The sequence below is a fragment of the Peromyscus leucopus genome, chromosome 2, assembly GCF_004664715.2.
Source record: "Peromyscus leucopus breed LL Stock chromosome 2, UCI_PerLeu_2.1, whole genome shotgun sequence".
NCBI classification, from domain to species: Eukaryota; Metazoa; Chordata; class Mammalia; order Rodentia; family Cricetidae; genus Peromyscus; species Peromyscus leucopus.
Window position 1 is genome coordinate 132,428,407 of NC_051064.1, and position 24,090 is coordinate 132,452,496.

At 50.9% G+C, this 24,090-nt stretch overlaps 1 protein-coding gene across 6 annotated transcripts in view; it reads right to left on the minus strand.

Annotated features, from left to right (window-relative positions):
- The window catches only part of Ptpru (protein tyrosine phosphatase receptor type U), a 76,051-nt gene that overhangs the window by 30,359 nt on the left and 21,602 nt on the right, over nt 1-24,090 (minus strand). For 3 of the 6 annotated variants that reach the window (XM_028887584.2, XM_037202984.1, XM_028887583.1), the window contains exons 8-16: nt 13,553-13,861; nt 9,366-9,475; nt 8,907-9,108; nt 8,508-8,610; nt 6,950-7,223; nt 6,303-6,339; nt 5,378-5,516; nt 2,490-2,519; nt 1,033-1,190 (exon numbers count right to left, since the gene is read on the minus strand). In XM_028887584.2, the coding sequence (XP_028743417.1) occupies nt 1,033-1,190; nt 2,490-2,519; nt 5,378-5,516; nt 6,303-6,339; nt 6,950-7,223; nt 8,508-8,610; nt 8,907-9,108; nt 9,366-9,475; nt 13,553-13,861 (1,362 nt within the window). The remainder of the gene's footprint in view (nt 1-1,032; nt 1,191-2,489; nt 2,520-5,377; nt 5,517-6,302; nt 6,340-6,949; nt 7,224-8,507; nt 8,611-8,906; nt 9,109-9,365; nt 9,476-13,552; nt 13,862-24,090) is intronic. The other 3 variants (XM_028887588.2, XM_028887587.1, XM_028887585.1) reach the window with 1 other exon arrangement.

A 24,090-nucleotide genomic window follows, 5' to 3' on the forward strand; every position in this document is an offset into this window, starting at 1 on the left:
CTGTACCACCTCCCAGAACATACTGCTTTTGCAAGGGACCAGGGTTCAGTTACCAATAACCACACCACCTCCAGGGGAACACAATGCCCTCTACTGTCCTCCTTTGGTGCTGCAAGCACGTGGTGTACATACAGACAGACATACAGGCAGACACACATAAAACAAAATTTAAAAAAATCTTTTAAGACGAAGGCAAGATAATTGTGAATAAAAGTTTCAGGGAGTATTTATCCGAGAGGGCAGCAGGGGTAGCTGGGAAGCAGGACTCTGCTACAGTTCTGAGCAGCCAGTGGTTCACTGGTACTCGGTATGATTATGGCTTTAGGCGCAAGCAGTGTCTCAGTGGTGTTCTCTATTTCTTTTGTATAAATCAACACTAGCCAGGTGGTGATGGTGCACGCCTTTAATCTCAGCCCTCAGGAGGCAGAGGCAGGTGGATCCCTGTTAGTTCAAGGCTATGCTGGTCTATGGAGTGAAACAGAGAAACCCTGCCTCAAAACACCAAAACAACAACAACAAAGTAAAAAGGTGGCGAACAAAAGAAGTCAGGGCCCAGCGCCTAGCAGGTGACTCTCTCTGCTCTGGCAATTGGGACACAACACCAAGTAATTCACATATGCTATCTCATTTGGACATCACAGCAGCCCTGTGGAGAACTGGTCTACCAGCAGAGGTGACCTTCTTCCCACTTCGGATGTGAAGAAACAGACGTCTAGAGAGCTTAATTAAGCAACTTGCCCTAGGTCACTCAGGCCTTATAAAGAAGAGATCTCAGAGGCCAGTCCAGGGCTGTGTGACTGCAGACTGGTTGTCTCCACACCCCCAACTACTGGACCCCAGTGTGGTGAGCAGGAGATGCCCAATAAGAGGTGAGGGTGTGCTCATCACCTCCCTGCTGTGCTGGCAGAGTTCCTGTAAGCCCCTCCAACCCCGTGCATTCTTTAAAGCATTTCTGGGCCAACATTAGCACACAGAAGGCAGGACTCCGTCCTGTGACCTGTGAGCCTGGGGGTTGGGATGGCCAGTACTTACCCCGAGGACTGTAGCCAGGAGCATCCATGAAGGACAGGCCCAGGCGCTCATCCTCCTGCAGGGTGCTCTGGTCCGTGAAGCTGCGGTCCACAGCACCCATCATGTGACTCTTCTCCTGGCGGTAGTTGACTGTGGCCTTAGTCATGTTCACTGGCTTCCTGCAGAAGGGGACAGTTGGAGACTCTGGAACTGTGAGTGGAGCCAACAGCTCCCCGAGATGGGAGGGCAGGTCCAGCTCTCAGAGCCTTGGGATCAGGAGTCAGCAGCATGGCGAATGTATCTCCAGATACAGAAGCGGCATGGCCTATCCTCTTCACTCACCAGCCAATAGCAGCCATGATAGCTAGGACCTTGTTTCCTATGCCTTCTGGCCCCAAGGTCTCAGGAGACAGAGCGCCAGCTCACTCTAGACCTAATTAGGTGTTACTGCAGAGCCACACTCCCACAAACCGGAAGGAGAGTAACCCAGATAGCCCCAAACACCCGCCTCCTGCAAGCCCCTGCCTGGGGCTCCCTCCATCCTGCAGGAGAACCAGGGCCTTCTGAGGGTGGGCCAGGGTCTGCTCTGCCAGCTCAGGGGTCTCCCAGGGAGCACCAGCTCCACGAATCCTATCACCCACCTGCCTGGCCAGCAAATGAATGTGGCAGAAGGAGGAGAGCTGCCCTGCTTGGGACACTTCGTGGGTGGAGACCTCAGTCTGTGACTCCCAGGCTCTCGGATATGAAGCGGAAGCACAGCTTCTGGGCAGGATATCTACACAGAAGTGACCTGGGGCCATGTGGAGGCTGAGAAGACCCTGCCAAGCTGGCTGAACAGTGAGACCCCATAGAACCCTTCAGTGAGTGGATACTGGCCTAGAAGGCAGTCTCCAGTGGTAAACCACAAGGCTCTGTTCCCGGCCAGGGGATCTCAGCCTCCCTGGAAAAACTACAAAAACAAACCCATCAGGTCCACAGGAGACAGAGCATGGGGGCTGACGGAGGACACCTGACTCCACCCGCCTCTGGCTGATCCCAGTGTGAAGAGGAGGTGGATGGAATTTAATGTACACACTCAAAAGTTCCGAATTTAGGTTCAAAAATTATCTACATGAATTCATGGGGAGGAAAAGCAGCCATGTCAGCAATTCCTTGCAGTGAGGGGAGGAAATGTGGGGGCTGGTGCTGGGGACCAGCAGGGTGAGGGACAGGTTCAGGAAGTATGAGGGGCAGGGGAGGCGGTGAACCCCAGTGGAGAGAGGTCACTGAGCCCCAGGAAGGTGATGTGAGCTGCAGGGTGGCTGGAAGGAGGACAGAACCAGCTGACTAGAGAAGCATTGCTGTGGTAAAGGGTAAAGATGCCATGAGGGAGGGAGGCCGTGGAATGGGCTGGCATTGGCAGCCGGAGAGGGAGGGAGAGAGAGAGAATGATCAGGAGGGCAGGCCCTGGGGGCCTGGGGTGGTCAGAATTTACTCACGGGTAGTAGGAGTAGGCATAGCGGTCTCTCCTGGCAGCGTGCAAAGAGAAACAGCAATGTGACCAGGCTTCCCTCCCAGAAGGAAGGGACCACACAGGTCAAGGGGCCATCCTTTAGTCTAAAGACTGGCCAGACTGTCACTGTGAGCGCAGACTGAAAGCCCTTCCAGAACCTTCCCTCAGTGTGCTGCTGAGGGAGGCGAAGAGTCTGAGGGCTGCACAGTTTTTGCAGTCACACATACATGTGCAGAGACAAATACACACACACATGCACACTCACACATAACAGATTCACGTATGCATACACTCATACACAGAAATACACGCTGGCATACACATCCACATGTATTCAAACCCTCAAAGGCACCTTCCCCCATCCATGCCTGCTCTGGCCTTTGCAGACAGCCCCCATCCTCAGGCTCTCCTCTGCGGCCTCCACAGCCCCTGAGCAGCAGCCCAGCACATACACCTCAGCCTAGGAAGGAGAGTAGCTAGGGTCAAGGAGAGGCAGGGTGAAGAAGCCCCAGTAGGGTGGAGAAGCCCCAGCAGGGTAGAGAGGCCCAAGCAGGATGCCTAGGCAAACCTAGGGCCCACCCTTCCCACCTTGACTGACTCTGACTATGGGGCTCATTAAGGAATCAGGCCACCCTCTCACTGGATACCCAAAGCTTGTGTGAAAAAGCCTCAGATTGAACTAAGACTGCTACTGATTAGTAGAACACTTGCATGCTCAAGGCTCAGGGCTCAATCTTCAGCACTGAAAAAAAAAATCCCATTTCACAGATGAGGAAACTAAGTCACAAGTTGTCATGGCAAAGGCCAGAGCCCCCCAGGTCTCAGCATACTTGTCTTGGGACTCTGGCCCAGGAACTCTGGTGCTCCCTCCCAAGGCCCCATCAGGCCCAGGGGTGGATGCTGTACCTCCTACTCAATCCATTATATTTGCAACACAGGCTGATCTTATACCTGTTCAGACCCCACAATGCAAACTGGGGGAGCCCTGAGGAGTGTACTGGCTCCCCAAGGCCAGGACCAGGGGCACAGTGATGGCCACAGTGGGAATGAGTGACTTTTAGAGGAAGCAGCAACATGCAGTGCTGGGAGAGAGAATGGTCTTAGAGGTCCCCAAGATAGCCTGGACAGTTACTGAGATGAGTTAGCGACTGTTTAATGACGGCGGTCTCCTAGTGACACCCTGACTATACACCTAAGACCCACCCTGTCCTGGCCAAAGCTCTATTTGCAGGGTGTGGGGATGATATTCCACATGGCTGACTCTCTCTCCTCAGGGGAGATTTCTAGGAACTCAAATATACCCAGCGGTTCCACTTACAGCCTCCTATACCACGCTCTACTTAGAGGTCCCTCTCAGGCACAGGTGCAGAGACTCGCCATTGGCAGGGCAACCTACCATGAGGCCTTCACATCTGCAGTGAAGTTCAGAAGCCTGAGTTCAGAGCGAGCCCCACACTTTGCCTAGAGACGCGGGCCACTCACTTTAATTACAGCTTCTCCGTCGGAGAAAAGGGAGCCAGGCCTGCTATTTGTCAGGATCCAAGAAGGAAATGTTCTCGGATAGACCCCAAGTGCCAGAACCTCGCCTGGCACATTCTGGGTACTCAGTAGCTAACGCTCCTGGCACCCAGTCATTCCTCATTAAGTGATCATTAAAAATAGTGTGTCTCGAGACACTGTTCTTCGACTTCAAAAGAAAAAAAAAGTCTGAGCCTGAGTCCAGGATAGGCCATCCCCCACACAACCTCCATTCCACTGGCACACCCTATCTCTACTGCTGATGGCCCTAGCCAGCTCTTTGTCCCCTCCCTGGATCCTACTTATCTGCTCCTGGCAGCCCAGAGAGCCAGTGCCAACCAGCCTGTGTGTGCCCAGCCTGGCAGCAGCAGAGGCTACGGAAGCCAGAGTCCAGATGGGGAAGGAAGAGGCTGGCTCCGCCTCTGGCTCCTAGGGTGACCTTGGGCAGGTCCACTGCCCTCTCTAGGGCTCAATTATGGTACTTGAGCCACCATGTACTGGAAACGCCTGGTGAGAACGAGGTAGTGTGTGGCTGCAGGCAGAGGGGTCTGAAGAGTTCCCACCCTGCCTCCAACTCAGCTTAAATCACTGGGCTGCAGGCGGGGAGGTTGTTTTTGTTTTAGCGCTTTGAGCTTTTGTTTTGTTTTTGAAATGGGAGCTCTTGTAGCCCAGGCAAGCCTTGAACTCAGTAGACAGCAGAGATGACAAAGATGGGCCTTGGACTTTTGATCTCCTGCGTCCACCTCTGGAATGTTAGGATCACACATGTGTGCCATCATCTCTGGCTTATACCAGGCTGGGGACCAAACCTAGGGCTCTGTGTCTGCTAGGCCAGCACTCTGCAAAGTGAGGGGATCATCAGCTTTGACAGGCTCCACTGCTTTGAAACCATTCTCAACACTAGACCAGATGTCCTTCAGCTCCCTGGCAGCTCGCACTCTGGGGCTCTGAGCTTGCACAATCCGTCATGGCAGATACCTTGGCCAGAGGGCCAAGTCACTGTCAGGTCGCCACCATGCCGTCCTATTGGAACAGCCCCTGTAGGGCAAAGGAGGGCAGTGCCTGCTTCCAGCGCCGCTCCTTGGCACCAGGCAGAGTACTCATTCCTGGAGAGTGGCTCCTGGCACCAGCCAGACCTGTGCTCCAGCCACAACAGTGCCCTTTGCGGAGTCTGACTCCCGCTGCCCAGTGTGTGTTAATCCACAGGCCCAGTGCCCAGGCTGGCAACCCTCCACATACTTTACCACCGGTGGCGGGGGGTGGGGGGGGTGTGCTTGACGGGGTCTGCTCTACCAACCCCCGCCATGGCTCCTCCGTGCCCAGCAGGCCCTCCAGGGGCGGGAAGCCCCTACTCACCCTTTGCGAATGATGACAATGATAGCCCCCAGGAGGAGAATGAGGACGGCGAGGCCACCTGCACAGATGCCCAGGATGAGCCCCATCTCCTCGGATCTCTGGGACACTTCGAGGGGTCGCTTGCTCTCCTTACAAGCAGCTGGGAAGAAGAAACAGGACAGAGAATCAGAGACCACCTGGCCCTACAGGCCAGGATCCCAGCACCGAGAGGCTGAGCACGCTGCCCAAACACGCACGCACCAAGGCCCAGCACTGCCTCTAGGCACTGCCTCACCTTTCAGTCAGAGATCTGTCTCCTCGCCCCACCTCTCAGCCAAGAGCCTGCCTTCCATGTTCCAGGTCAGTCTCCCTCAGCCTTCTCACCTCCTCTTAGCACCCCCTAGAGTGTCCCCCCACCCCCAGGAACTTCAGACAGAGAACTGGGGACACCTGGGGCCGTCAGGCCTACCCTCTTGCTCTCCTTGGAAGGGGAAAGGTACCTGTGCCACAGATGAGACATCCCAGGATGTAACCAACCACATTCCATGTCTAGAAGAGGGATGGTCCTCACACCACAGCCTCCCTGCCTGGCCCCACCTGTCTCTCCCACCATAGGAAAAGGAACATACACAGAACCCAGAACCGGGGACCAGGGACCACCACCCTCAAGACACAAGCACCTTGGCTTTCTCTCCGTAGGCTGGTCCCTGTCTCTGTCAGGGGCCCTTCTGTCACTATGGGGAGTGTGAAGGGTGGGAGAGACTGCCTGTTGTCCAGCTTGAGAGAAGAAGCCCCTGAAGTGGGCACCAGGGGGTTGAGACCTTCCTGACCAGGGCCTGCCAACCACAGGCCTAGGCTCTCATAGCCCTGTCTGCCCCGGGTCCCCTGGAGACATACAGATGAGAGGCCATGCCTGGGCAAGGCTGAAGACACCCATCCAACTCACCTTTCCTGGCAATTCGGATGCAGTTCAGCCGGGTTTCCTGGAAGTACAGATGAAGGGGCTCAGAGACACAAAACCCAAACGCACACTCTTACAGCTCAGGAACCCTGGTCGGGATCCCTTGTACTCGGCCAAGACTCACATGCCAGACACAAACTGTTAACTAAGGACACTCCATGGAGCTGTGCCTTGAGACCAATGAGATCAGAGGACCCAAAAACAGCATGAGAAAGTGGGGTGGAACCTCAGACATGAGGGCAGGAACTAGATCTGGGGTCTGTTAAAAAGAAAATGGAAGAAGCCAGGGCTGGAGCACTAAGGTTCCAGAAGCCCAGAGAAGAGGGCAGAGCCCAGGGAGGAAGGAAAGTCTGGGGTGGAGATGGGGTCTGGGACTCTAGTGGTGGACGTCTTGGGAAGAGGTATCTGAGAGAAGGCAGGGCCTCAGGAAATAAGGGAGCCTGGCCAACAGGAGTGTTGGGCCATCTGTGGGAAGAAGCCTGGGATCGGGAGGGTGAGGCTCAAGGAGAGGTTAGGGTATAGGGGAGTCTAGGACCAGGTCTCGGGCCCCAGTGGTAGGTCCCCCCCAAAGGCTCCCCACCCTACAGCCCTCTACCACAGTCTACACCACCAGGACCCGGCTGGCCCCTCACCCCTTTCAGGTGGCTTGCAGCCTGGAAGTAGATGAGGTAGGCCTTCCTGGGTTCAAGCGGTGGGTTCCAGAAGCCACGATAGGTCTGGTTGTCACCCACAGTGAAGGGCATGGCCTCGAGCAGGCTGCTGGCAGCCAGTTCAGCCCCAAAGTAGTGCACCAGGCCGCGAGCCAGCGCTGTCTCGAAGGTCAGAGGTACGGAGAAGCAGTCCTGACCTCCCGGCTCCCGCCGCAGCCGCCGTGGCCTCTCTTCCTCCACAACCACCTGGTACACGCTGGGCAGGGGACAGACGGTGCAAGTGACCACAGAGGGCCCAGAAAGCCTTCAGTGGTGAAGGTCGGGGGCCTTCGTTCTGCCTCTTTCTAGCCCAGCAAGTCACAGAAACTCCCAAGCCTCAGTTTTCCTGAGAATGCCTCTGCCTTCCCTCCAGTTTCCAATGCAGAGAGTCAGTTCACTCACTGCCTGTCACAAAACTACTGCAGACACCAGTCCAGATCCCTCTCAACAGCCCCCCATGCTAGGGTCAAGCCTCCCCCAGCTCCAAATGCCCCCAGGAAGTGACAATAATTCACATTAGCCCAAAGCTGAAAGGATGTCTAAGGAAACAGAGCCTCAGAGAGATGAGGGTCACCCTGTCCACCATGTCCCATCTCCTTATTCCCATCTAGCTTGACCAGTCCAGCTCACAGGATCCCTCAAGAGGACACGGAGGGAGAAGTTTCCCAGGTCCTCCCTGGTGATGCCACACAAGGACCTGGAGACATCAGCAAAGAACGTAATACCTACAGGGCCCCAGAGTCAGCCCAAGGCAAATATGGACGAGACCCAGCAGGTGAGGAAGAGAAGGTCAAGGACAGGATGAGAAGGTGGAGGGTTACTTAGGACATGTGACCAATCTAACCACCTTCGTGGGCCAGCCTCCAGCCCCCACTAAAGGAGGAGACCCAAGTGGCAGAGAGGCTCTGTGACTTTCAAAAGTCACACCTACCCTCACGTTTCCATGCCAGACACACCACAACAGTAACCCTGAGATGACCCTACTCACACACTCCCCATCACACACACACACACACACACACACACACACACACACACACACACACAGCCAGCAGAGGCAGCCATTCTGACATCAGTAATTAATCCCAGAGTCCTCTAGAGAGTAGGGAGCAGAAAAGCTATGTGCTAGGCCATCCCCATGGAGATGGCCTTAACTGGCTGGTTCCCTAGCCTTCTAGAATGCCCATCCCTGTATCTCCAGGAACAGAACTAGTTAGAAAATACAAGGCCCCAAGAGTTTCACTTCTCCTAAGCATCTAATGAACCACCCTGGGGAGGCCTAGTTCCTTCTCCAAACTGGACATTGTCCAGGAAACCCATGATAGTTACCAGCAGAGACCTGTGGTCTTGAATGGAAATGAGTAGCTTCAAGCTTTCCACTGCCCAGAATCGTGATGTACCCTCCTCAACCCTGGGCCCAGGCAGGAAATAGGATAACCAGAGAGCTGGCCAGATCAGAGGAGAGGCCTGTTGCCTACCCTCTCCGTACTGGTTTTCCCACCTGATGGGTGCTCCGCGACCCTGGGCCGGCCTCAGCAGCACTGTGATGGTGTTCTCAGACTCACCCAGGGGTGACGGCATGTCAGCATAATCAAAGCTGGGAGCTGAGAAGAGACAGGGACACAAGCATGGTGCCTGGCCACCTCCAACCCCCTTATCCTCATGTTCCCCTGATCTAAGCTTCCATGAACCCCGGTCTTAAGCACTGACCTCTGACCTCAGCCCTCTGATTCCACCCACCATAGTCTCCTGACCATGCTATTTAGTCCTGACTCCTGACTTGAAACCTTTAAATGGTTCGTTCATCTCAGCTAGGCCCTCTGTACCCACACTAGGCTGCTCCACCCTTCAATATCCTTGGAGCCCTGGAGCCGAAAGGCTCCCTCCCAAGGAAGCTCACCTGAGATGTTGGTAGTAATCTCAGTGAGAGCTGCCTGGCCGAAGCCCTTGCTGGTACGGGCACGCACAGAGAAGAGGTAGGTGGTGCCGGGGTGCAGGTTGGAGAAGACATGGTAAGTCTCATTTCGGAGTTTGGAGATGGTGCGTCGTGGGCCAGGCACGTTCACTGCTGGGTCCGAGGACTCGATACTTTGGTAGCTGATCTGGGGGCAGAAGAAGCAGGTAGGTGGAACAGGACAAGGACGGTTGTCCTATCCCAGGAACCCCACCCACCATCCACTATAATCCATGGAAACTAGAGATGTACTGGGCTGCCCCTCCCCAACACTCAGAACTCACAGGGCACAGACTCTGGCCATCATGGAAGTGGCTTTAAGGCCCACTTCTGTCCTCCCCCAGGTCTCCCTCTCTGCCACAGCACAGGAAGGAACTTTGACCTCCCACCTGGGCCCCTGTTCACCTCATACTGAGTGATGAGGCCATTGGGCTCCTGGGGCTCCTCCCACTTGAGAAAGATCATGTCCTCCAGTGGAGTGAAGGTTAGGGACTCGGCTGCAATCCCACCAGGCACTGGGAGGGAAGGGTGGAGGAGGCAGAGGAAAGTGGGCTTTGGCTCCAAATACCAGAGTTCATGTGTCAGCCTTGCCTCTTCCTAGCTGTTCTGCTTGGGCCATTCTCCCTGAGCCTCAGTTTCTGCATCTATGAAATGGGCATGACGAAGACCCTCTCTCACCAGAAGTAAATAATGTGAGGTATGCAAAGTTCAAAGCTCATGTGGCCCATTCCATAGGGGCCAAGGCATTCCTTCCACTTTCAGCAGGTTCCACTCAGGTTCCTGTTTATCTCCAGCTGGTAGCGTTCATGAAATACAGATATTTACCAGAGCAAGAAAAACAATTGCAACAGGGAGTCGGGATCATGGGTGGATATGTTTTCCTGTCTAAAAAGATCATAATTACATAAATGGTCTCAATGAGACTGAAGATAATTAACTGACAATTAATATAACTGACAATTACACCATACACACATGCTATGAAAATTTCCACACATGCACTGGGAGGTAGGTCAGTTTAGCTTGGGCTGCACTGCACACTCTTAACAAGCATGGAGGGGGCCGCTTCTGAATGGGAAACACTTTGATCAACTTCTGTGAGGAAGCAGAGGCCATCAGGCAGGGACAGTGGACGGAAGGGTAAGAGCCAGTGAGAGCTGGGCAGAAGAGTCGGCTCGGGTCAAGCATGAGGACCTGGTCTGGATCCCCAACAGCCAAGCCAAAGCCAGGACTCCGGTGGGCATCTGCAACCCAGCCCCGGGGGTTGGGGACAGGGGCAGGTGGTTGCTTGGGGCTTGCTGGCCGTAACTGGCCAGCTGAGCTGAACTAAGGAGATCCAGGCTCGGTGAGACCTTGTCTCGAAAAATAAGTTGGAAAGCAATAAAGGAAAACATCAACCTCTGGCCTACACACACACACACACACACACACACACACACACACACACACACACACATACACACACACACACACACACACACTCACAAATAATACAATGAAAGCTTTCAGTTAAAGCGAGAATTCCCAAAATCATTCTCCACCCACCTAAACAGAAAAAAAAAAAAAAAAAAACCACGACAATAAACAATTCCAAGTGACATTAAGATCACAGAACCAAGTTTTCATTCACTGCTTAGTGGAGCATGAATTGGCACAATCACCACCAACTAAAGATGAACACACACCCTTGCAACCTAGCCATCCTCTCCTACACACAGCCACATGACACACGAGTATCTACCAAAAATAATCTACACACACTCTCTTCAAAGCATTGTTCAAAGCAACCAAAATCGGAATCTGCCCAGATACTCACCAACAGTAAACAGAAAGTAGATGTGGCGGATTCATTCCTGGAGTGAACCACACAGCAGTGAGACTACATCCATTCACTAGGACCATGCACGCCACAGTCTGGTCTCCAGAGAGCATAATATTCACCAAAACAAGCAGGCACAAGGCAAGCATCTACCGTGTGATTCTGCTTACACATAGCCCAGAACCAAGCAAAAATTAATACACAGTGTTATCGGGAGGGATTATGGCTACCCTTGGGAGGCAGTTGACACAGGGAGCATTAGTGGCCTCCTGGGGGGTTGGTGATGTGATTTCTTCATTTGGATGTGAGCTCCCTGAAGTGTCCAGTCTATGGGAATTTATTGGACTGACCACTTAGGATGAGAGGCCTGGACAGAATGAGGTGGCCTGACCATATGACCAAATGGCATGCAGAGGTCAGGATAGTGGAGTAGTCTGGTGTTCAGCTATAGACTGGGCAAAGCTTTGGGGCAATCCCAGCCATTGCTTGTTCCTGCCCAGAGACACTCTTCAGTGCAGCCTACGCACACGCTCAGGGTGATTGGTGTCTGGGGAGAAAGCAATATGATGGACTGACTTTTATATGGGCTACCACTATTAGGAATAGAAACTGTGCACGGGACAGCAAGAAAACCCACCAGCCAGTCCGCTGACAGGTTCTTGGGAGTCTGCGGGAGTTTAGGGAAGGCGACGGGCGTGTGCTGGCATTAGAGGGCAGCTGCAGGTGCGGCAGGTCTGCCAGGTGTGGTGTTGTGGACCTGTAAGCCCAACATGTGGGAAATGGGAGCAGGAGAGCTGCCACGCCATACATTCAAGGACCGTCTGCACTCCTGGTGAGACTACCACACAAAACCAAAAACAAAAGTAAGTAACTCAGGGTGGGAGAGAGCGCAGTGCTGAAGTGGGGCTCAGTGCATGCAAGGCGGGGGGCTCCGTCTCCAGCCCGAAACCAAGCAACAAAACCAGCATTAGGGCCAGCTTTATAAAGCCCTGTTCTGCCAACCACAGACTTGCTATGTGAGGTCACCTGTCATTACAGGACGAGAAACAGCAGCCTGCCACACAGGGTGGTCATGGGGGCTGAGTGCACGGATACATAGAATCCATCCATGCTGGTGTCTGAAGTGGAGCATGTGCGTACGTGCAGACAGTGTGGCCCACATAGAACGCTGCACACAACAGTGGCGGGATGTGATACAGGGGGTAGCTACCAAAATTTAACCACTTGCTGGACCATGAAGCAAGGGTCAAGTTTCAAAAGAGTAAATTTAGAATTCCTACGCTGACCACAGTGGCTTAGAGGCCAGGAATCAATAACAAGAAGATAATTAGTTGGAAGTCCTCGTTGGTGGACTGGGGCTGTGTCTCAGTGGTAGAGTGCTTGCACAAGACCCAGGCATCAATATCAATGCCCAGTATGTACACATACACACGTACACACACACACACACACACACACACACACACAGTGCGATCTAAGTGCTTAAAAATTAAGCAAGTGGCCAGGCAATGGTAGTATATCCCTTTAATACCAACACTTGAGAGGCAGAGGCAGGCGGATCTCTGTGAGTTCAAGGCCAACCTGGTCCCTGGACCGTCAAGGCCACACAGAGAAACCCTGTCTCAGAAAAAATTAAAAAAAAAAGAAAACGAAAGGAAGGAAGAAAAAGAAGCAAGTTATTCTAAATAACTTTTGCGTTAAAGAGGAAATTATTACAGTAATTAGAAAATATTTTAAACTAAATGGTAATGAAACAGAACATATCAAAACTTATGGGTAGCCGGGCGGTGGTGGCGCATGCCTTTAATCCCAGCACTCGGGAGGCAGAGCCAGGCGGATCTCTGTGAGTTCGAGGCCAGCCTGGGCTACCAAGTGAGTTCCAGGAAAGGTGCAAAGCTACACAGAGAAACCCTGTCTCGAAAAACAAAAAAAAAAAAAAAAAAAGAAAAAGAAAACTTATGGGTGGGCTGAGGACAGAGCTCAGTGATGCACAGCACCTGCCCATTGTGCAAGTCTGAGGTAACGTCCCAGCACTGGATGACAACAGCAAACACTATGGGATGCAGCTAAGGAGAGCATAAAGAAAAGCATGTAGCTCTAAATGCACACATTAGAAATTAGGCTCAAGACTAGAGCATGGTGGCACACACCTACAGTCCCAGCACTGGGGAGGCTGAGCGAGAGGCTTACAAGTCGAGGCCAGCCTCTGCTACATAGCAAGACCGCATCAGAAAAAGGGAGAGAGGGTGGAATAAAGGCTCAAACAGCTGAAACCGGGGCTGGAGAGCTGGCTCTGTTGGTTAAACGCTTGCTATGTGAACAAGAGGGTCTAAGTTTGGACCCCTAGTGTCCAAGGAAAAGCGAGGCATGGTAGCGCACATGTGTAACCCCAGTGTTCAGGGAAACGGGGGACAGAGATGGGTGGAAACCTGGAGCCTGCTGGCCAGCCAGTCTGCCTGCGGGTGAGGTCCTGGTTCAGTGAGAGGCCGTCTCAAAAAAACAAGGCGGAAAGTGACTGAATACATTGAAATCTATTTCACAAGTGAAAACTGTTATTAAAAACCTTGCCATGAGGAAAATTCCTGGTCCAAATTCACCACTGAATTCTTCTAAACCCTTAAGGAAGAAATTACCCTAACCTAACAGCCCACAGTCTCCCCAGGAATGAGTAATGGCCACCACTGCCTTGCCAGAGTTCCCTACATGAATCTGAGCCTAAGGCCCTGGGTATGGGAGGCAATCAGGGCTCCAGGAATCCGGCCTGCACGCTTACCATCTTCATCTGTCTGGAAGGTGACCTCCTTGCCCTCCTTGCGCCCCTCAGGGTTTGTGAGGATCAAACGCACGTGGACATTCCTGAAGGGCAGCAGATTCTTGATGGTGTAGCGGCTGGCACCCCGCTCCATCTTCATGCACTCCCGGACGGTCTGATTGTGGCTGCCCCCCAGGGTGTAGTGATAGCAGAGGGACACAGCATAGGTGTGACAACGTGTCACATTGTAGCCCAGGGGCTCCCACTGCAGGGTCAGCTGGCGAGCCTGGATCTCTGCAAACGCCAGGCCTTTGGGGGCTCTCATGGGCTCTGGAGACATAGGAAGCCGGGAGAAGTGTGAGGAAATGGGAAGAGAAAAAGAAGGGAAGGAAGAGAGAATCAATCAACTGCTAGAAACCACTCCTCCTCGGCCTTTCTGAACTCCGAGTGCCCTCAGAACTGTATGCTCTGGAGAAAGACACATCCGAATCCTGACTCTGCTACCTGCAGTCGGCAATTGTTGCCTGAATGATTCCACCCCTCTCTCAGCCTTAGGTTCCCGAACTGCAAAAGGAAATTTGGATCCCCAGCACCCACAGAGAAGCGAGGAGGATTGCTAGGCTACACTGTGACTGTTACGGTAATACACACGAAACAGGCATGACAAAGGCTAACACACCATAACCCTTCAGAAGCATTAACTACAGGGCCGGTGAGATGGTTCAGTGGGTAAAGACACTTGGCTGAGCCTAATGACCTGAGTTCAATTTCTGAGACCCACGGGATAGAAGAAAAGAACTACCTCCCTGGGGTTACCCTTTCACCTCCACATTCACAGTGTGGCCAATGCACATACACACACACACACACACACACACACACACACACACACACACACTACAAACAAATAAGTAAATGTAAAACAAAAACCATTAGCTCTTGCCAGCATAGTGGCCCATGCCTATAATCCCAGCACTCAGGGCAGCCTGGACTACATAGTGAGACCCTGTCTCAAAATAGAAAGGTGTGCTATATAATTAGTTCGATCGATATACTCCCTAGTTCTGAACAATACTGGGCCACTCAGAATCAACCTGTTGCTATATTTTCTTTGTTTACTAATTCTAAACTTATTGTAAAACCATTTATATCAACATATAGAGAATCATATGATGTATGCAAATCAGGATGATGGGCACTGTGACAGCAAATAGTACAATATGACAGAGCATGTTTGAAAAGCAGAGACAGAGCTCCATGCCATTACATCCGAGGTAGGACTCTACGGGTAAGGTGCAGATTCACTGTGAGTTCCCTGACAGCCAAAGCCACAGGAAATGGCCATCTATTGTCCAGTGACAACACTGGCAGTTAATATTTAGGGGATTCTGGAAGTGTCCAACATCTTTCTGGAGGCTTTAGAATGTTTTATCTCATTTAATCTTGGTTGAAACCCAACAAGTCAGAGGCTGTCGTTGACCTTGTCGTACAAATGAGAAAGCGGAGAGCCAAAGGTTAGGTGAGGAGTCCAAAGTCACATGAAGCTAGAATCTAAACCCAGTCCGGCTGGCACCAGAACCATGCTCTCACCTGCCACTGCCCTGGTCCCCCGGAGGAATTCACTTCCACAAGCACTGGAGAGACCCTGCTGCTCCAACAGGAGGAAGCGGCGGGCTGTGCTGCAGTCTCTTAATGCCTCCACTGGCCCAAAGGATGGCCCCATTTTGTAACTAGAGAAACTGGGGCCTGGAGAGATGGCTGGTAGGTAAAAATGCTTGCTTTGCAAGGGTGAGGAACCTGAGTTCAGTCCCAGAGTCCACATAAAAATGGATGTGGCGATGGGAGCTTGTAATCCCAGCACCCAGGAGGCAGAAGTGGACAGATCCCAGGACCCATTGGCCAGGCAACCAAGCTTGTCTAGTGAGTTTTAGGCCAGGGCAAGGTCCTATCTCAGAAATGCAAGGTGGGCCTAATGACCTGAGTATGGTCCCCGGGACGCAGACCTCCACACATGTACTATAGTACGTGTACACACACACACACACACACACACACACACACACACACACACACACCTTCCAGAGAGAGGATTTAGCTCACATCTCTGTGTCTGCCTTGACCAGTCTGTGATCTTAATCAAGCCTCCAAGAGGGAGCCAAAATACTTCCAAGGATCCTTTATCCCTCACACCCTGATTCTGGGACATCGAATCCACACCTTGGAAGTTCTGGGAGTGCCTTCCTGCAAAGTGTCCCATCCCTTTTGTTAGAGGCTGAGAAAACACTGCTATTTAGTCCCTTAATGAGATTAAGGAGGACTCTGTGGTCATTGTCCATGAAAAATTTACTCAGCAGCCCCCTTATAAAAATAAAAAAAAATACAGCCGGGTGGTGGTGGCCCACGCCTTTAATCCCAGCACTTGGTAGGCAGAGGCAGGCGGATCTCTGTGAGTTCAAGGCCAGCCTGGGCTACCAAGTGAGTTCCAGGAAAGGCGCAAAGCTACACAGAGAAATCCTGTCTCAAAAAACCAAATAAATAAATAAATAAATACATAAATACATCTGGAAATATCAGTTCACATTCTCCCAACACAGGAGTGAAGGCGTGACAATTGTCAGCCTAGCGCTGATCGCAGCAACTTCCTGTTCCCACTCAGCTTTCATTTCTTTCCTAGGCCGGGCAAGAGGCAAGTCTTCAGTCCCATATGGGGCCCTCAGAGAGAGATTTCGGATTTCAGCACCTACTAACAAGGTCTATCTCTTGCCCTCTCCCTTCTCCCCAAGTCCCACCTCCCATGGACATGACAAACTGTGCTGCTGCCACTCACTGCCACCCAAGAAGGACGCCTGCTGCTGGGCCAGTTGCCACACATGGAGCTTCTCACCATGCTAGGCCACAGAGAAGCCCCCAGGGGTTCAGGCGGGCTTGGTTTGACCATCATTCTTGTGTGCGTGGGACATAACACTGTGTCTGCTCACATGCCATCGTGCTCAGAAACCTGATTTAATCTCCGTTGCCCAGCTCCGGCCTGCTTTGTGTGCACTGAGCCAGGGTGTCTACAGGAGACAGGACATCGCTTTCTTTTCCCTTGTGAGAGAGGTTCTCAGACCAGCTCTGCCCACACACCACCCTGGGCCTGGAATACCAGCCCACAACCCTTCCCATTCTTCAGGCACTTGCTTTCTTGCCCTCCCGAGAGATGTGGACAAGGACAGGGCAAGTTCAAGGTAAATTGGCTAGATGGAAACTTCAGACTTGAGTCAATAAGACTGCAGAGGTCCCACGGCCAGCAGCTGCATAAGCCTGGCTCCTGGAGAGCAGTCTTCCCACGGAGGACTCCAGGCTCAGGATTTCCAGGCTCTCCTAGCTTTCAAAAGAGCCAGAAATTCAGAATTTTTATATGAACTCTCCAGATTCCCAAGCACCAGCAACCCACTCAGGCTACTCAAAAGCACCTCTCAGGACTCAAGACAGCAGCCTCGGCCATGGAGAGTAAACACCAGCTTGGGTGGGCATCTCCCTCTCTAGCAGCTGGGTGACCCGGGTCCACCTCCACAGGCTGAGGGGCCATGAAAGGCTCAGTTCCCTCTTCTCTTCTGTCCTGGGCAGATCTAGGGGCTCAAACACCATGTTACTAAGACCAGCATACACTGGTTGAAGGGTGTGAATCCACAAGTCTCTCTGCCTCCAAGAGCCACCTGCCCCCAAGGCAAGACAGAGCTCAGGGACCATGAAACCCTAGCCAGGTGAATCCCACAGAGACCAGAGCGTAGGGGGCACAGGAAAGCAGGAGAGCACTTGTAACTTCTATTAAATTAACCCAGAATGGGCTGGTTTTAATAGTGCCAACAAGCACTATAATGCCAACTGCTTCTACCTCATGGAAGGAGCTTTAGACAAAGTGCATCTAAGTTCACACCCTGCACCCACTCCTCGGTAGCTCTGCCACTCCAAGAAATTTCCTTAACCCTTCTGAATTACTGATGTCAATGGAGGAAGTGATGCCTACGAAAACTGTGAATTATCCCAGCCCTGGATGGGTAGGGGTCAGAGGATCTGAAGTTCTAGGTCATCTTCAACTACCAAGCTAGTTCAAGGCCAGCCTGAGGTACATGAGACTCTGTCCTATAAACAAATAAACAACAACAAAACCACCTCCTTTAAAGATCAAATATAAGCCAGGCACACACGCCTGTGATCCCAGCACTCAGGAGGTAGAAGCTAGTGAGCTGGGGGTGAGCTAGGGCTATATGAGATCATGCCTTAAAACAAACAACAGGAAAGGAAACATAACATCACATGGGACGTGGTACACCAGAGTGCCCAGCCCATAGGAATCAATAAAGAAACGTGTGCACCAAAGGGAGACTTTCTGCAGCGGTTAGTGCGAGCATGCTGCCGCAAAGCAATAACACGTCAGAGCCCTCCCTCTGATCACCCCTGACAGTTTCACTCTAAAGAACGCAACTCAAGAGAATAAAAAGAACTGCAAGCATTTAATTTTTCGATGTAGCATTATAATAAGAAGGATGCAGAAACAAACAGCCCAGAAATCCGGGGTAGATGTCTGCAGGCAATAACATAATTATAAAACAGTGTCGCCCATGGACCGGCACCGAGCAAACGAAGCAGGATCCTGAGCATCAGCCCCATCCCAATGACAAGCCTGTGAAAATGTGCGCTGAAGACATATGGGCAGACACTGGAACAAGACAGAAAAATTGAGGCAGCTGCTGAGCTGGGATGGTGTGATTCAGAGGCTTTTGGTTTGGGTTTTTTTTTTTTTTTTTTTTTAAAGCCTTTTACTGGTGCAATATTATTGTTTTTACAGTAAATAATAGAGTGGAGGGAATTGTGGGCCTGCAGAACCTGACAACACAGCTGGCCAAGAGCTAAACAACCCCAGGCCAGGCTCTGGGGCTGTGGTATCAACAAAGAGGAGCCTGTGATTAGGAGGGGCGGGAGGAGGTCTTTGTGTGGAGTCTACCCACCTGGCCCCTGCCCCATCCCCACCCTGGCTAGCCTAAGGAAAACTGTTTATCTGTATCTGACACTAGCGGGCACTGGGCCCGAGGCAGCGACCATGACAGCTGCTGCTGTCATCCTCAGTCACTGGAAATCAAGACGCGTCAGCTGCGGTGGTCAATGCTGATGCGCAATCTGACAGGTTCTAGGATCACCTGGGACGTGAGTCTCTGGGCGTGCCTGTGAGGGATTTTCCTGATGAGGTTCATTGAGGTGGGAAGAACCACCTTAACGTGCCTGGGTGGCACTATCCCGCGAGTTGGATCCCAGACTGAAGAAAAAAAGGAGCAGAGGGGGACCCGCATCCGGGATTCTGTTCCCCTTGGCTGTGCCTACAATGTGACCAGCTGCTTCAAGCTCCCGTGGTCTTCACTTCTGCATCATGACGGACTGTACACTCAGACTTTGAGCCAAAGTAAACCCATCTTCAAGTTATTTGTCTCGGGGTATTTTATCACAGAGACAGGAAAGTAACTAAGAAACCAGCTCTGGCTCTGGCTCTGCTGTGACTCACAGCGCAGATTTGGTCAAGTGGCTGGATCTCTAAGCCTTAGTTTATTCACCTGTAAAATGGGAATGATCAAAAGTTATGACTGTTAGGTAATAGCCTCACATCATGAGGAATCGAGTCAGGCTGTTCGGGACAATAGCTCCTAGTCATGAAGAATGGCTTAACCCCAGCCTGACCATTTAGGTCTACCTGCAGAAACTATATGCCCAAGTATCAAAAACAACCCACTCTGCTCCCAGTCAAACCACAAAAAATAGTTGTAACTTCCTGGTAGCTAGCTATGTATATGTATATGTACACACACACACACACACACACACACACACACACACACACACACACACAGTCCCCTCCCCAGCTCCTCTAAATGACTCAAACTTCATCCCACAGAAAAGTTGAGGCCCTTGGCTGATCCAATAAAGCAGTCACCCTTTTCTGTAGTTAACAGCACGCACTTTATTGACTGGACCGTTTCCCCAGCCCCACCACCTGGGCTCTTGACCCACTGTCTGATTCCAAGCAAGTCCCTTCCCTGTCTGGGTTCCACTCTCGGGAGAGCGTGGTAGAGATTTCCCTGTGCCTCAAGCTCTGATTTCTTTCCTTCTAAGTAGCAAATCAAAAATGCCTTGAAGAACACCATAATGATGACAGCTGTCACTCACTTATGGAGTGCCTGTGGTGTGCCAGGCACAGTACGTTACATGCATGGAATGCTCTCCCTACAATTGCCCGGATTAACCCCAAATACTGCAGGACCCCAAGGATCAGCTTCACGTGTCCATCTCCTCATTTACATTCCCCAAAAACCTAAACGGGGTTTTTAACCTCAACACTATTGACATTTTGGACAAGATAATGACTTGTCACTGGACACTGTCCCTGCACTACAAGGAGTTTAGCTGTCCCTTAATGCCAGTAGCACCCACCAGCAGCAGCCAGTATGGCAGCAATATGTCTCCAGACACTAGCAAATGTCTCCTAGGAAAGGAAGTAACCCCTGTTGAGAACACTAACATGAGAGATGTGATCCTGCCACATCGCTTCAAATGCCACCGACACCATCTCCATAAGGGCAACTTTCAGATTCATACCAGCAGCCTGCACCCTTCCCTCAGTCCTTTGCTCATCCATCCAGCTTCCTGGTGGTGAGTGCCACTGGCACGTTTAATGGCGTCTCAAAGTCATTGTGTCTAATGCACAGCTCCTGATCAATGACACCCCCCCAGGTCAGCTCCCCCCACCAACTCTGCTGCTATGGGCTCCTTTGCAGGAGTGACAGCTCCATCCGTCCAGTTGCTCAAGCAAAACACCTTGGAGCATCCTGGTGTTTCTCTATTTCTTTCTTCCTCGCCCCCCTAGCAGATCTATCAGCAGATGCTACTGACTCCAGAACCAACCGGACTGAGCAACTTGTCATCACGGCCATCGTGGTCACTTCCACTCAGCTTCCGGCTACCATCACTGGCTGCAATAGCTTCGAGAGCCTCCCCATGGGGCTCCTTCAGAACCTTTGCCCTCTGTCAGAGTTCGGCTCTCTGTTGGCTGTGATAAACGCCAAGACCAAAAGCAGCGTGGGGAAGAAAAACATTTATTTGGCTTACACTTCCACATCATGGTCCATCATTCGGGGAAGCCAGGGCGGGAGCTCAAGGCAGGAACTGAGGCAGAGACCATGGAGGAACACTGCTTGCTGCTACTCTCTCATGGCTTGCTCAGTCTGCTTTCTGATAAAACCTAAGACCACCTGCCTGAAGACTGCCACCCACAGTGGGCTGGGCCCTCCCATATCAATCATTAATCAAGAAGATGCCACACGGTCATGCTCACAGGACAATCTGATATAGGCGTTCCCTCCACTGAGGTCCCCTCTTCCTCAATGTTTGTGTCCAGTTGATAAAAACCAGCCAGCATCCCCTCCTACAGTCACCTCTCCACGAAATATCCAGAGCAGACCTTCTGAACACCTCGCCCATGCTCACCCCTGCTCTCCAAGCCCTGCCACCACTCCCCCGGCCCTCGGCTCACTCGCCTCTGAATCTGACATTCCCAGCTCTGCTTAGACATCCTCTCACAGGTCTCCTCCCTGCTCCTGCCTCCAGGCCTTTGCACTCAATAGTCTGCCTGACTGGACTGCCCCTTCCCTTGCTGTCCCCCTAGAGCACACCACCTAGCTCCCCCTCACCTCCTGCATGACTCTGCTCAAATGCCACCATCTCAGTAAGACAGTCCTTCAGCTTTTTATAAATAACAACCCTCCGCCCCTCCCCATCCCCCGCCCTGATTTATTCCTCCTCACACACTTATCACCATCTGACAGACTATATATTCCACTTGTTTACTTATTTATCATCTGCCTCCTTCTGCCAGGACATGAGCTCCCTGCAGAGTCTTAAGAAGATTCAAACAATGATGGCCTCTGTCTGGGGTGCAGCCATGTATCCCTAGCAACTGTGGCATTACCTGGCACATAATAGACACTCAATAAACATCCATTGCCTCAATCTTCACGCTACCCCCTAGAGTAGAGATTAGTATTGTTTCCACTTATAAAACAAGAAGACTGACTGAAGCTCTCAGTGGGTACATCACCGAGTCCAGACCATCAGCTAGAAGGCAATCACCATAGGGACATTGACCCAAGTATCTCTCTCCCAAAGTCTGGTATTAAACTAGATTTTAGATGGCCCACAAATCAGCTTTAAATAACACTTAAGAATATGAATTGCTGGCTGTCAAGATGGCTCAGTAGGTTAAAAAAAAAAAACAAAACAAAACAAAAAAAAAAAAAACCACTTGCTGTCAAACCTGAGGACCTGAGTTCGATCCCCAGGACCCACATGGTGGAAGGAGAGAACAGACCCCAATAAGCTATCCTCCAAATTCCACACATACACTGTGGCAAGCACATGCCTACACATACACATAAGTAAATAAATTTAGAATGCTGGGAAGAGAAAGGGCAGAATCAGGAGTTGCCAGACAGACACAGACGAAGCAAGATGAGAATGCTATTCTGAGAAAAGGTACCAAGCCACGTGGCTAAACATAGATAAAAATTGTGGGTTAATTTAAGTGTAAGAACTAGTTAGTAATAAGCCTGAGCTACTGGCTAAGCATTTATAATTAATATAAGCCTCTGTGTGGTAATTTGGGAAGCAGCTGCTGGATATTTGGAAGTTGTACTTTGTTTATACCAAAAGCACTGGGCAATCTGAGAAATAGGACTTCATCAAAATCTAAAACATTGGCTCTCAATCTATACAAAGACAATGATCCCTGCTGGGAGAAATACGTACAGATTATACATCCATTGATACATTAATAATGTGTTCTAGATACATCTAGTATCTAGAATGCATAAAGAAGTCTCAAAACTCAACAGGGGATAAAAAGTAATTCTACTAAGAAATTAGCAATGATATGAACAGGCAATCCAGTGAAGAGCACAGGCAGTGGCGGTCATGTGTGGAAAGATGTTCAACAACACTAGACATTAAGGAAAAGCAAATTAAGACCATGACGGGAGGGGGGGGGGCTGGAAGGAGGGCTCAGCTGCTAAAAGCAATTGCTGCTCTTGTAGAGGTACTGGGGTTCTGTCCCCAGCAACCAGTGGTTCACAACCCTGTAACTCCAGCTCCAAGGGGAAACTGACACCCTCTCCTGGCCTCCTTCACACATAAGTACACATAACACACACACACACACACACACACACACACACACACACACACACACTTGAAAATAAAATAAATATTCTTAAAACTTGTATGAAATATTGTTCCTAATGGTCAAAAAAACATAAACAACCCACTTGGGTTGTCCCCTGGTGAGTGGACAAAAGAAACAGAGTTACACAACACAACGAAAGGGATGCAGTAATCACAACTCGCTACAGAAGAAATAAGGCCAAATGAAGAAGCCACCGCAGAAGACTACAAACCATCATCCATGGCTCTATAATAGAAAACATCTACAAAGTAAATCGAGACAGAGGGAAAGTAGATTCATGTTTGCTTAGGGCTTTAGGATTGGGTGACTGTGAAATGGTGTAAGGGTCCCACTTAGGGGGATGACACGTTCCAAAATCAATCATATCAATAGCTGTTCAGTTCCAGAGATACTGAAAGCCTCTAAACTGTATATGTATGAATGCAGATCATATTGCAATAAATCTGTTACCAGAAAAAAAAATCCAAAAAAAGCCGTTCCAAAAAGGTTATATACTACATGATGTCATTCTGAAGATTACAAAATTCTAGAAATGAAAGACAGATCTCTGGTTACTAAGTGGGGGGATGGAGGAAGAGAGAAATGGATGCAGTTATAGAACAGCAATGTGAATCGCCGGTAGGGATACTGGCTGCTCAGGATTCCCACTGTAGTGCTGAATACACAAACCTACACAGGTGTTAAATTACACAGAACTGAACACACATGCATAGGCACACAAACACAGGAAACTGGGGGGGGGCTCTGTTATGACATCTGTGGACTCTATGGACATCAATTTTTTTATTAAACATTTTTTTTGGGGGGGTGGTTTCGAGACAGGGTTTCTCTGTGTAGTTTTGGTGCATGTCCTAGATCTCGCTCTATAGACCAAGCTGCCCTCAAACACAGAGATCTGCCTGGCTCTGCCTCCCAGGTGCTGGGATTAAAGGTGTGTGCCATCACTGCCCAGCTTGTTAAACATTTTTGTTACATTGTATTTATTTATTTTGCAGGTGTACATGGTGGGCGGGGCACAAGCAGACCACAGTCCGCATACGGAGGTCAGAGGACATCTTAAGAGAGTAGGTTCTCTCCTTCCATCACATGAATCTCCAGGTCACCAGGCTTGGCAGCAAGCACCTTTACCTACTGAGCCATCACATGCCAGCCCCAGATGTCAACCTTAATTGTAAAACCATAGCTGCACAAAATGTAATTACTGAGAAAAATGTGATAGAGGACCCTGTCTTTTCTTACGAGAGCACATGGATCTACATTGACAATTTACATTTGTCACTAAGAAAATTCCAAA